A 14,478-nucleotide genomic window follows, 5' to 3' on the forward strand; every position below is an offset into this window, starting at 1 on the left:
TGTGAAAAGAGGCTTGAGAAATTGTAGTATCATAGTATTTGCTATGATCAGTGGGAAACCTTATACTTGTCAAAGGGCAGAAACTGCAGGTTGTTTTTGTGCAGGGTCTGTGTGTGAGCATGCATGCACACTTCTGAAACACTTTAAAGATTCTCAAAGGATAAAGAAGCCTGGAGACAAGCATCTCTCTAAAACTGCTGCCACCAAACATACATAAGAGCTCATCTGCATCTCTTAAAGGCTGCTCGTATATGTAATTAGAAGTAATGCTTGCTGTTAAATAACATATCATTTCTTAAGAGCAGGTATATGAACAAATTACTTGTTTCTTATTTAAGAAAACAAACACACACTCCTTCAAGTGTTGTCTTATCTGGGACATGAGCTATTCAAAGTATTAATCATCGAAGAATCCCACCAACTTTATGTGAACCTATTGGATAAAAATATTAGTGTTTCACTGACCTTCAAAGTCCACATCCCCAACTAATTTGGTCTTTCCCGTAAGAGGATCATGGATATGATTGATGCCTACATCTATCACAGCTGCACCTTCTTTGACCATATCGGTTGTAATCAACTTCGGGATACCTGGAATCATCAAGGTATTTGATTAACACAGCCAGATAGTCTTAGGTCATCAATTCCAAATTATAGTAATGTGTGTATGCACATGTTATGTATACTTACACCAAAAAAATAAATAAAAAATTCTTTCACTTAAACTTTACTTGACACATCACACAGAGAACACAGTTATTCCTTGGCTTCATACAGCCTGTAACTTTCAGACAAAAAGCTTGACAGTTGTTTATTCTGAGTGAATATTTTCAGATAAGCCTGTGGTCACAAATGTAGTCAACATGATCCCAGTGAACTATGTGCTTGCTGGTTTGTGGTGGAAAGTCAACTTCATAGCTTTTCCAAAAAAAAAAAAAGCTGGATGATAAAGATGTTGCATGAGCTACAAGAAATGTTTAGGGTTGTTGGAATTCCACCAGTCCAGAAATGTCAGGGACCTCTGAAGCAAACCATGTATGTTATCTTGGCAATGTTTTCTTTTGTCTTGGCTTTTTTTAGTATCTGTATTCAATGCATGCTACTCTTCTTGTCTTCTCTGACCGGTCACGTACTCCTTAGATGCAATACTTTTCTGGCAGTTAATAAAATACTAAATACAAGCTACACAAAATGCTATTGAAAAAAAAAGAAAAAAAAAAAGCACGGTGAGAGAATCTGATCTACATCACCAGCTTATTTTTCATTACTGCAATGTATGAGTGAGATAAACAACAGAAACAAACAAAAAAAGGGGCCAACTCAATTTACCCATAAAAAGTGTCAGATCAGTCTGCAAGAGAGAAGCAACGGCCTTTCAAGTAGAACTTTTTCCACCTTATCTCCTAAGTGAGAAAAGAAAAGCGTACTGCATGGAAAACTGGCTGGGTAATTGTACTCAGGTATAACTGGTAGGTAACAACAGGCTCTCGTGGTTCTTTACGAAAACCTAAGTGTCTGTGGAAAGAGTTCTACAAGGGCCAGGTGTTCATTTATAATGGCACTAACGTGACAGAAGAGAACACCTACTATTTAGTAGTGACACAAAATGCAAATGACCCAAAGCTGGAAAGAACTTGAAACAGATTAGCTTAGATTTCAAACACCGCCGGCAAAAAGGAGAACAGCTTCAAAAAACATCTGACATTCAACAGCAAGAAAGGCAAGATACAATTCCTTTACATACAAATGATTACCCCTTGCAAAAGCAAGGCAGTCAACAACTGGTTAGGTGGTCATTTTTCAACAAGAAAAATTTGGGATTAGATCAACTGAACCTGAACAGACAGTCACACTACTGCAAAACACACAAAACTCCTGATCTCTTCACCAGACGACATCAGCTGGGATACCATATTCCTGCTGTGGATGCCAGCTTTCTCTGATCTGTCTGTCCATCTCTATGAGCACCAACAAGAACAACGAAGGTTATGAGGAAACATTGCCCAAAATGAACTTGCCTGATTTCATGGCAGCCTTCAAAAACACAAAAAAGCTTTTGGTAGTAGAAAAGTACCTAGGCTTCCCATCCCCACAAACATCCACAATCGATGTGATGCAAAAAAAATAATTGTTCTTTGCCGCACTGTCCAGAACTTTTAAACCATAAGAACAGAGGAGCGGGGGAGCAAGTAGCCCAAGGAGAGAACCATGTCTCCATCACAGGAAATGTTAAAAGCAGATTGAACAGGTATGTCAAATATCCATCGTAGTGCACCAAAAGTTAAGACATGGGCTTTCAAAAAACCTTTCTTGCTCTACTTTACTATGATTTGCAATTCTGCCACTTGGAACAGAATCAGAAGACCTCCCTGCTTGACCAAAGATGCCTGGCCTCAACATCACATACCTTCATCAGCTCCAGGTGAGCTACATCTGGATAATTTCCTGGGGTTTGACACTTCTATTGTAAAGAAACCCTAGCTAGCAGGGTGCTGTGACAAGCTTCTGCAGCACTTTCATATACAACTCATTTTCTCAATGCATTTAAATTCCAAATATGTTGATATTCATTACCAAGATGTTTGATAGTCAGGACATATAAATGCTAAAAGGTCACTTCAAGTTCTGGACAAAAAACTTGAGGCAACAGCGTATGTTCCCAGTCAGCACAGTTCATCTATCTATATACATGGCAAAAAACACCAAAACAATTATTTAGGTGCTAGGACAAGAGAAGCACAACAATGACAACTTAATTGCCCACAGGATCTGAGCCAGGTCCTACTGAAGGGATAGCAAAACACTGTTTTCTAAAGCAGCAGTCCCAAACTGTAAGCGTCTTCCATTTCACAAAGAACACTGCCACAACAGATTGCAAACAGAAGACAGCACTACACATTTACTTCAAGATGAATCTCATTGAACTTCCCAAGCGTGCTCAAGCAATAGGTAATGCTTTTCTAGCACACCAACAGCTCCACTGGACGCACACAAAAGACCTTTCTTTCAGTACCAGGAGTTCAGCAGGAGCTCTCTTAATGAACAGCAATTTTAAGGCTACCCTAGAACAGAAATACGAGCACTGCTTACCAACAGCAGCATCATGTGTGACCAGACATCTGAAAATTAATTCCTGGACAGACTCAGAACAAATGAACCACCTCTTCAAATGCTAAGGCAAATTACTATCTGAGACCTACGTCTAGTGCTATCTAGTGCTAAGTCAGTACATGCTATCAGAGAGTCAAGACTACAAAGTCATCAGCCATCATCTGCATTACATTAGCCTATCACACCTTAAAGGCAACAGCTGCAATCTTTTCTGTGCATTTGCTTTAAATGACCTCCAAAATTTCTTTCCTGCTATGCAGCCTCTAATTTGGAATGAAAGGAAACGGCAAATTTCAAATAAGTTAAATTTTTGCCCTGCTTCTTCAGTTATTCCTTCAGTTTTATGTTCTGTGAAGAATGTCTACCTCGGTAATAGAGTATCTGCAAAGGGGGAATCTAAATTCCCCCTGCTGCCCTCCCCATGAAATCAGCCTTCTCTCATTCTCTCAGGAGAAAAAAAAAAAAAGAAGAAATCAAATCCACGTTTTTTAGGACCACGGTGTTATTGGAGGCAACTACTGGCAGACAAGGGCTATGGATTCATTTGAAGTGCTGGACGTCTGCCAGCAAGTCATTTGGATACAAGCAACACAAGAACCTTCCTTTCCTTTCTCACTCCCCCATAGGATGCAAGCTTGAAACTCTGCTTTTAATGTTGAGCAAGCCAAGACCTCAAATTCTTTCCTATGCCATTGATAAGATCAGGCTGCATCTACTTCATCGCTCTTATGCAATCAATCGCAAGCTGGCTGGTAATTGGATAATGCCTTCGTCTTATGGGGGTTAATGAGCTGTGTGTGATAGGGATGGAAGCATATTAACGGAAGTTGCACAGTTACACCCTTTGTAAAATGGCTTGATAATAGGCCAAATACTTAATAGCAACAAATAAACTAACCCCCAAACCAAATGAGCAGATCTATTTACTTAAGCCTACTTTACATACCAAGTAGGGAGAGATAAGCGTTAGAGCAGCTATTCCTAAAATGCAGCGATTGAAGAATGTGGGAAAGTCTTTCTTTACTAGTTTTTGTCAAAAACAGTGAATCATGCTTTCAACAAAAAAAATGAACTCCTCCATAATCCCAGTTTAGGTAAAAGGACTGTAAGGTAGCTAAATCCTGAGAAAGCTAACCAACCACTGGCTGAATAAAGCAGCCTGGCAAATCAGCAATTCCCATGCAGGAGGACCACAGATCATGTCCTGAGGGACAGTGCGAGTTGGCCCAGAAGAATTTCATCTGGCATTTGGCACTTCCATTCCTTCTCTTCACCTCTCTGAAGGTAGCAGGCAGATGAGTCGTCTCTCCCAAGGCAGACTAGAAAGCCCAGAGAGCAGCAGCAGCAGATTAAAAGAGACAAAGACTGCCTACTGCCTCCATCACTGCCCTGGAAATACTGCAACAGCTGCATGAGCACCACAACTAAAGCTGTACTTAGTCTTTCAGTATGGGACTGGTCTGATAGCAACAAGAGTAGACACCGTAGGATGTCTGCTTAGGCAGGGACAGCGGGCAAGGATTACAAAGTCCGTAGTGGGATGCAAAGTGCCAGGTGCACTTAGGAGGAAATACTATATTTTGGCTAGAAAGGCAAAAGCTGTGTGGCACAGAGGTTAGAAAGCTCCAGCTGGAAGCAGAGACAAAGATTTTAGGGAGGGAATGAAAATGAGAATTAAGGGAATGCCTTATGATGCAATGAGTTAGGAGGGGACGAGAGAGAAGGAATAAATTGCATCAATAGTTACAATCACAGAAAGCTGGACAACCAGGGTCCCAAGGATGGGAGCAAACAGACAACCTATGAAGATGGGCATTCCCAAACTCCAGAGTAAAGACAGAAGCACCTGGGGTGAACTGTTTGAGAACCATGAATGCAAGTGAACAGGAAGCTCCTCAGAGACAGAGCACCACAACAGAATGAACATGCTTAGTGTCACAAGTCACCAAAATGGGAGGCAGAACACAGGTGGCTCTTAAAGCATTATATGGGAAGAGGAGAATAGAAATCTTGCTCTTTTACACAGTGTATTGGATTTACATGGCAAGAGTTTGGTAGCAGGGGGGCTGCAAGAGTAGCCTCGGTGAGGAGTCCAGAAGCTGCCCCAAGTTAGCTAAAAGCCAGTTCCAGCAGACTCTAAAAGGGACCTGATGCTGGCAGAGCTGTGCCAATGAACAACACTGGTTGGACCTCTATGAGAACATAGGCAAGAAAGGAAACAAATGGCTGCACAACAACAGCTGGGAAAGAGGATTGAGAAAAATATGTAAGAAATGAGCTTGAAGGCACCGTGGTCAGTGAAGAAAGTGGGGATGAAGTGGAACACAAGTTCCTTCAGCAGTTCCCCTGCAGCCCATGGTGTACCACGGCAGATCAGTTCTCTTTGTCCTTATCTCAACCCTTGAGCCCTTTTTCATCACATTTTCTCCCCCTCTTCCCTCACTTGGGAGTGAGAAAGCAGTTATGGTGGAGTTTAGTTAACTATTAGGGTGAAATCAACTCACAGAAAGCTTTCTTCCATTTGCATTTCTTGCATGGTGGTCTGTGACCGTGTAAATGCTTCCTTTCTTGCACTGCTCACTAAATAGGTCACATTTCGAGGGTTAAGCCCAGCACCATCCCAAAGGCCCAACACACACAGTTCTCAAAAAGGGGAACGTGGAGGGACACCACCTTTCCAAGGTGTCATCCTCCCCAGAGTTCTCACTGGGGCAGGGCTGCATACTGTTTGCACAATCTAGCCCTAGGTTTTTTCATCATTCAAAGCATATCTCATGTTGTGTAACAAGCGTTGTATCATGCTCTTCTTACAAATGACATGAGGAAAATAATGTGAACAAACACAGCTGAATTGCTACTGAAATGTTTCGCTACAAGCGTAACTGATGACAAAGCGTTCAGCAGACAAAAAAACTTGAACTATGATTAAATCACAAGCAGTATATGTTGATATTACTAGTTTATTTCCAATTAGAAGACACATCATTATTTTTCATTCAGTGTGAGAATTCTGGTCTGACCCACAGTTGAGTAATCCCACGTGGGAGAACTGAGCTGTTTCTTGTTCCTGACCTGGCATGAGAAAGAGGTAGCGCAATTAAGCTCTGAAAAAAGGACATCTTGCTTCAACAGGAAGTGATGAGCTTTGGACATGTACCTATCTGTCCAAATCTGGAAAATAACTTCCCAGGACTTGGTCTTGAGAATGGTGAAGACAGAGGAAGGGAGGAGAAAAGGGTAAAGATAGAATCTGTTTGTGGTCCTCCAAACCAGTATCAGAGAAGGAAGATGTCATGAACTGCAAGGGGACACAGAATTTGACCAGAGGCTTTGTTGTTGTTGTTTTTTTTTTCCCTGCTTAATTTATATTTCCATTAATAAATACCAGTCAAGTAAAAACAAACAAAACAAAAAAAATCAGAAGCAGTGCTACTTGTTTCTTTCTTCTAGACAAGTCAAACTGAAAGTATTTCATTCTACGTTGCTTTAAGAACATAAACATGGATCTTTCAGAGCCCTTCCTTTTGGCAATTACCATTCTTTTCCTCTTGACGTGATAATTGTCAACATACCAACAAAAAAAATCAGCCGTGAATAACATGCATATGTTACCAAAACTACCATTTAATTTGCCAAGGCTGCCCTTAATTCTAACAGCAAGAGAAAGATACCATTGTTTCATGAATGCAGCCTCCAGCTGATTTAAAGAAACCCTCCTGTCAACAGTTAAATGACTCACGGTTTTTGCACTGTACAGAGAATGTTCTAATTTACATAATTATACCTGTATAAACTATGCACTAACTGGTTCCCAGTCTTGAGTTCACTCTGAAGTCTCCCTAAGGGAAAGGTGTCACATGTGATGAGAAACAGTTTATGAGTCTGCAAATGTGAAGGGCAAGAACAAAGAGCCAGATCACTTGCCTTTCTTACAAGAAATCCTATGTACTGCAACACCCTCAGCAAGCATGAGCACCAAGTATTTGGTAAAACAGGTGAAATAGCTAGTAGTGCCATCAACAGACACCAAGCTTTTCTTTTTATGTTGTAAACATTGTGATGAGAGTACTAACAACTAATATTACCTGCAGCTACTATGACAATGTCAGCAAGTTGAGTATGGATCTTGAGCTGTTCTTTTGGCGTGTATCGGTGAGTAATGGTCACTGTAGCATCACCTGAAAGGTAAAAGATGGGCAATTAATTGATACATACAGAAGGCCTGTAAAGCATTTACTTTCAGGTACATGTGAATCACTGTGGTCCACCAAAAACAGTAAAGGTGACCATCAAATTTGTCTTGGGATGCATCACTTCAGCATAGTCAGAATGCTTGTAACACTTGCCTTTTACACACATGAAAAAGTGCTTATTCTTAAAAACTCACGCAGAATTAATTAATTCATATACCGTGGACTGACTCCATCAGCTTCATTACACTTAGTGGAATTACACAGAGAAACCCAGCATGGAATTTGTCGTCTACATTATTAAGCACAACCTGTGGAATGCACCGTAAGGCTCAGTTGCTTGTCACAAACTAAAGCTTCAAATATAGTATCAGCGTGTTCAGACCTCTGTCCTCAACCACATTTGTCATTCATCTGTCCTGAAACTCCCTAGACGCTTCCTTTGACATCCTGTTGTACGGTCAGTGCTCAGCCTTTGGCCTCTGTTTCTGACGGATTTTGACTGCTCAAGGAACAAACAGTAATTCACGTTCAGTGAAGTAGTATCATTTCTTACTGATGTGCCCCCTCTCAAGAATGAGCACGGCTGATCATCTGACCAAAACCACACGATGACAACCAAGGCTCTTCTCTTTGCAGGGCCTAATTGCGTAGGGAACAAGCTTAGTGGCTATGACAACAGTGACACTCCGGGGCCAAAGGTCTTCGCTTAGATGCTGTCTAACCAACAATTGCATGCAGGGTGCAGACAGCAAAATCCCCCTGTTAACTGGAACACTAACAGATTTCAGTGAGGAGGGATGTTCTTGAATGTACATGCAGAACACAATCAACAGCAGCGTCAATATTTATATGATCTGTAGGATTCCAGTTAGATGGATCTGAGCATGTTTATCCCTGTAACCACTTAAGGAATAAATACATCAAACGCATACATTTTTCCACACACTCAGAGCATTTTAAGTAATTGTTTTGCATAGCTCAAGTGCAAGAACAGGAATGGAAGAGACCGACTAAAAGGTGCTCAGATTTTGCAGATGCCCTACCAGCTTTTCTATCTCCTGATAAAGGAAAAACTGCTGAACACTTACTTGATACCAGAGTAGGAAGTGTTTGAAGTTATCGCAAGCAGAAGACCACATCCTTTTGGGCAAACTCAAAAGCTCTGGGGCCTGCTCCTGCATGTATCCACATTGCTTGGCAAGAAGCTACAAATAAACCCTGCTATTAGGGCATAAAAAACCTCGTGCAAATGAAGCGAGATGCTGAGGAGAGACCACTACACAAAAAACAAAGTGACATGGAAATAGGGACTGAGGTCTCATACTGAGTGCAACAGCAAGGGTAGCAGTCCCTCTAAGACTGCCCATGAAAACAGCAAAAATAGCAGCTATTAAATGAAACTCCCCCCATATTCTGATGCCGTGCTTCTCCCTCACAACTATTTGTACTGCATAGTTGTCTTGTGTTATATCCCCTCATCTCCACCTTCAATTAATTCATCATGGACTCCAATGTCACATTATTAGCCATTAAACTTAAGATTTTTGCCATCTCAGTCATTACAACCACAGCGGCTGCCTCTGGAATGCATCTGACTGTCTAATCTGGACCTCTTATCTCATTACTTGTCTTCCTCAAGCATCTCATCTTCAGTCTGACTGCGCTCTGACTTCTTGGCTCTTTTCTCACAACTTTCATCCTCCTTCAGTCTTTACACCTCATAACATGTCCTCAAAGAGAGCAGATGAAGGTTTTTTCAGTTAATGACAAAGAAGTACAGATGTACAGAAGCAATTTCTTGAAATGAGGAGAACTGCCAGCAGTCAGGTATCCTTCACCACTGTTCTTTTATTTCCCATGTATGCAAGTCCATCAAAAGCCTAGACAGACAATTGTCTTAAGAGCATCTCTGCACTGCTAGCCTTTCTTGTGATAGAAACATCCCAAACAGTACATAAAGCCTGCATGTCTAGATTCCTTCTATTTTTCTTCTCTCCGAAGTCACTTATAGATCCCAAAGGCAACTAATAATAATTAAAAAAAAGAAAAAGGGAGGAACATGACAAAAGAATTATTCATTGTTACTTTTGATTTTGCTAATCTAAAGCGTCTTCTCTCCAATTGTTGATTTGTTTTTATGGAGGTCTCACACACATTCTTCAGTCACGTACAGATTGTAGAGACAGTTATAGTTTTCCTCCTTTGGAGGCCTCATTCTAAAACAAACTAAAAACAAAACGCTGCCTGCTGTAGGAGAATCATGTCTGTTCTTTGGTGCGACACTTCCCTTCTCTAGGAAATGTTCTATGAAGGGTGATCCTTCACACATGGAAGTCAAACTTATCACTGGATTCTGGAAAGAAAAGCTTGAATAAAACAGTAATGTTCTGTTATCAAATTTTCAGGTAAGGATAAGAAAGATGTTTTATCTGAAACTACAATCATTACTTCTAAAAACACGTATATAGTAAGGTTATTTTGACCTCTTGTACTGTATTCAGCAAGGAGGCTGAGAGAAAACAATGGATTAGATCTGAAGTTATGAATATTCACAGCTTTTAAGAATTAAAATCATTTCCTCTGAATAATTTAGAAATGCATGTCTGTAGTCAGCTCCTGAAACCAAGCAATTACTCTCAACACTAAAAAAAAAAAGCCAACCCCACCTTCCAAATAGCAGCCCAGAAGCTTACAGACACCTCTGAAAGGGTAGATTTTCCATTTGAGATCAGGCCAAAACAGAAAATAACTACTTTTACACCGTTACTTTTGCTGAAAGAAGACAGAGGAAGATATTTAGGAAATAAGGTTTAGCATGATACTGCGAAGCTATTTCACTAGCTTATTATGTAAAGTCTCTTGACCTGTCTATCAAGAACACAAATTGCTCTGTAAGTTTACAGATAGTTTTCCTACGTGATCAGTTATCGCCACCTGCAGGACGTTACAGTTTCTACATATATCACAGATGAAGACAGACCCCAGCTTTCCAGTTTTGCTTCTGAAGAATTGAAAACCTACTACTGAAAAAAAAAAAATTACACCAAACCAAACCTACAAACCTATCCACACACCTTGCATCACTTTTCAACCACATTTATTTCACGAAGGCAGTACCAGTTGCTGTTAAAACCATATCCTGACTGATAACCTGAACCTGTTTTATCAATCAGCACTTGCAATGTCTTGTCTGGGCTCTAACCTCATCAACAGAAAGTAAGAAAGAAAAAGAAAAAAGCTTCCACTTAATTCATCTTAATGAGCTTAAACCGTTCTAAATGTGCACATAGAGGAAAGCCTGCCATTGTTTGGTAATAAATAAAAATGTGCAATTTTACATGTCATTTTCATGTTCAAAACATTTAATCTATAAACTGCACACTTGCTAAAGCTACCTCATCTTGTATCTCGAACACATACATCTTGCCCTGCTACCAGCTGCTAAAACACTGGTGGAAAGGATAATTCCACTTCAGCTATTACTTCTATTACATTCACATTTTCAATCTGTACTTTAGCTCCACCTCCTCCATTTCAGGCAACATTAGCTTTATGCATTCTCTTTCACTGCCTGTCTCAGCTTATCTCAACTGACTTCAGCTTCTTCTCTGTCACGATACATCCCTAAGTTGTGATAACCACTGTGGTAGAGCTGAAACCACTGTCTAGCCTGCCTTCCCTTCCACACCCAGCCAGACTTTTGCTCCAAGCAGGACAAGATAGTTAACTGCAGAATACCAACCAGATCTTCAAAGGTAGCCCACTCCACATATCTGGAATGAAAACTGTACTCCCAGCTTGGAAAGGATTTATTAGCAGGTACACAACCAATACGTGTTTAGTGCTTGTTCAGTGTGCAAGAACAACAGATGTTCTTTTGTTTTCTTATTGTCAGATGCCTTACAGTGTATACTATCGCTTTGCAGGTTGGAAACCAAGAAAGACTGCCTTATAAAGGCATCCATTTCTTCAGAATAATGAAAGATAACGTTAATAGGTAACGATAACAAGTTAACTCTTTTCACGTCTAGATTCCAGGGTGGGGAGAGGTATATTTGAATGTTTTTCTGTCCCCACACAGCACACTTGACATACATGTCATTAATGACAACCCCAGCAAATGGCGCTACTGGTGAAGTAAGTGTGCATTACGCCAGAAATCAGAGCCTAGGCAGACTACCTTGAAGGAGAACAAAGCTCATTCATAGCCCAGCAGACTCACAGACTAGCTCCCAAGAGCAAGTCACACTGTTGGTCAGCCAAAGTACAGCTACAGTCCCAGAATATAAGACAACTCAGAGACATGGACCCAACTAACTCAAAAGGTGACAACTACAAAACACTATTTACAGCATGAACGCTTCTGCACCACTACTTAGGGTTTTAGAATAAGTTGCTGAAAGAACCACAGGTTGCTAAACCTCTTCATTTCCCACTGAGAAACATGGAAGTAGGTTACAATGTACATCTGCACCAAAGAAAGCCTCTTACCAACTTCATTGCTGGATCACTGAAAAGCTCTTCCAGTACTACATGGAACCCAGTATTTGCAGTAAATGGCAAAAATCCTACTAATTTTCACAGGAATATGGGATGAGACCAAAATTACACACCAATGGTAATTACAATTCAAACACTCCGAGAAGTTTCAAATAGCAACTTTCCCACAGAGGCTGAATGGAAAAAACAACTCTATGATTAGTAAGAAGCTTTTAGCGTTTCATTATATTAATAACAGATTTCACTCCACTCCTATTAAATTTGTCTGGGATTAAACATCCACGTTTACCTCCTTCGTGCACACCACTGTGGCAGTTTCTAACATCAAAATGAACCTGCAAAACAACAGTGTTCTACGTAATGTTTATTTGTTTCCTACAACACTGTTACAGCAGCACATACATGCTTCTATAATTAAAATTACTCAAAAACATTTTCCTTACAGCCTATGATTTCCAAGGGGATATAAACTGCACTGCAGAAAAATCCCCCAGACCAACAAGTAGTATCATAAAGCTTACACTGAAAAGCTACTTTGTTGGTAATTACGGTATTTTCATAATCACAGCCTAACCAACATAGCACAACACAAGCATTATATTTAATGCTTTTATTTATGTATGGAAAAACTTGAAATCAGCATTATATAAGCGTGAAGATAAGGCTTATAAGCTATTTTACTTAGTATAAACATCATACAAACTGCTGTAGCTCTAAGGCTATGCTGTCAGGTACTATCCTCAATGTTTGGTGCTAACAATATTTAGAATTATAGAATGGTTTGGGTTGGAAGGGACCTTTAAATATCATCTAGTTCCAACTCCCCTGCCATAAGCGGGGACACCTTTCACTAAGTCAGGTTGCTCCAGGTCCCATCCACAGAATCATTTAAGTTGGGAAAAGATCCTTAATTTAAATGGAAGCTGTTTCAAAAGGTTAAGAAAGTGATGACGTAACACCAGAAAAAGTTCAGTCCAGAAACTGACCTTCTCTCCTGAGAAACGATCAGGAAATATATCAGCAAATTAACTTCCTTGCTCCAGTTGCAAATGTCACGCAAGACACAAAAGCTCTCTCTTTATCCGAATCCTCAGTTTAGCTTAATTTTAATGATTTTGCAAGTTAAAGCATTAAAAATACCTGACAACATTGACCGTCTTACCGCCAGGTCTTTCATGCTCTCCGTCAGAATGTAAAAGCATTGAAATCGGCATTCCAACATTCTTAGATCTTCCAGCTACAACAACATTTTTTCCAAATGTTTGGATTCCTTCAAAGAAAACAACACAGAACAAAACAGAGCACAAGATTTTGCTATTTTGAGATAAACCCCTTCTTCTCAATGCCCAAGATCTAATTATTTGCTGTTGCAGACTGCTGATACCAATATGACTTGGAAACCCACAAGGTTGAACTGGAGGTATGAATCCACAAAGTAAGTTTTGACTTTCAGAGCAGAAACAGAACTGACAACTAATTTAGGTCATCTAAATCTCTCTTTGGAGGGACTTAATTTCTGTTCTCTGACCACAAAGTGAAGCACAAGCTCATACGCCAATCAACAGGAGCATCTATAATTACACATTAAAAAGATGTCATATTATAAATATCCTTTCCCCTTCTAGTGACCAATTTACATGTTCTCAATTCTGTTGTTCTCCCCCCCCCTTGCCCCACAAGAAATTACAAATCGAAATCTTGTATTTGATAACTAATCACAAAGTAAAGAATATTACTTAAAGTTCCTTGCAACACTAACAAGCAGAAAGGAAGTGGAAAAAAAACGCTTTGAGTATTTTACATGAACTACCACCTACGCTTAATTAATAGTTACAATACTGGTAAAAAAATAAAGTGAAAAATCTCATTATCTTTGGCACCTCCTTATTTTTTAGATTAATCCCCTAAACACTGGTTCTCCAATGAGTGCAAAACATTAGGATAGCCCACACCTTCTAATTCACACCTGACTTAATCTTCATTCATTTTCTGCATCTTAAATAAAAGTTTCAATAGAGTTCAGTTTCTTACCTGTCCGCTTTATTATTTCCCACACGGCAGCAGCAGTTGCAGGTATTATTGAAGGCTGATCAAGACACAGACGTCCAATGTTAATAATATGAAATCCATCCACATCCTTTTCGGGTGCGATAGCATTACAAACTGTTCGCTCATCTATATGGTCTGGGAAACATTGCTTTCAAATTACATTTCTTTCACTTGTCAGGAGTCATCAATCCTACCTGAATCATTACACTGAGAAACAAAGTTTCATCTAGCTAAAATAATTATCTCCCCCTCAATGACGGAAGTTAGAACCTCAACCCTTCTAGTCATCTACTGGAAATTCAATGAGTCAGTGCATAACACTGCTAATACAAAAGATTTGGTCAAACTTTAAGACTGATACTCAATTATGACAATTATTGAAGAGTTTAAGCACAACGCTTGAGTCTCTTCTACAATCTAGAAGCACTAATTATAATTTGGCTCAGAAAAATCATAGGAGAAAAATCATTTTGTGCATATTACCCATCTCTAACAGACCACAAGATATATGACCAAAGTTTTAATCAAATGTAAGGAAATGGTAATCTCAAACAATTTTTACAGGTCTTATCTTTAGTTTCAATTTTATAACATGACAATTGCTTTAAAGAATTTGCCAATTGGG

General features: G+C 39.7%; 1 protein-coding gene across 6 annotated transcripts in view; it reads right to left on the minus strand.

Annotated features, from left to right (window-relative positions):
* Nucleotides 1-14,478, minus strand: part of LOC121070220 (probable bifunctional methylenetetrahydrofolate dehydrogenase/cyclohydrolase 2) — a 48,284-nt gene that overhangs the window by 19,801 nt on the left and 14,005 nt on the right. For 4 of the 6 annotated variants that reach the window (XM_040557039.1, XM_040557042.1, XM_040557044.1 and 1 more), the window contains exons 4-7: nt 13,836-13,988; nt 12,967-13,074; nt 7,197-7,289; nt 466-591 (exon numbers count right to left, since the gene is read on the minus strand). In XM_040557039.1, the coding sequence (XP_040412973.1) occupies nt 466-591; nt 7,197-7,289; nt 12,967-13,074; nt 13,836-13,988 (480 nt within the window). The remainder of the gene's footprint in view (nt 1-465; nt 592-7,196; nt 7,290-12,966; nt 13,075-13,835; nt 13,989-14,478) is intronic. The other 2 variants (XM_040557041.1, XM_040557045.1) reach the window with 1 other exon arrangement.

Source organism: Cygnus olor, chromosome 4 (assembly GCF_009769625.2).
Source record: "Cygnus olor isolate bCygOlo1 chromosome 4, bCygOlo1.pri.v2, whole genome shotgun sequence".
NCBI lineage: Eukaryota > Metazoa > Chordata > Aves > Anseriformes > Anatidae > Cygnus > Cygnus olor.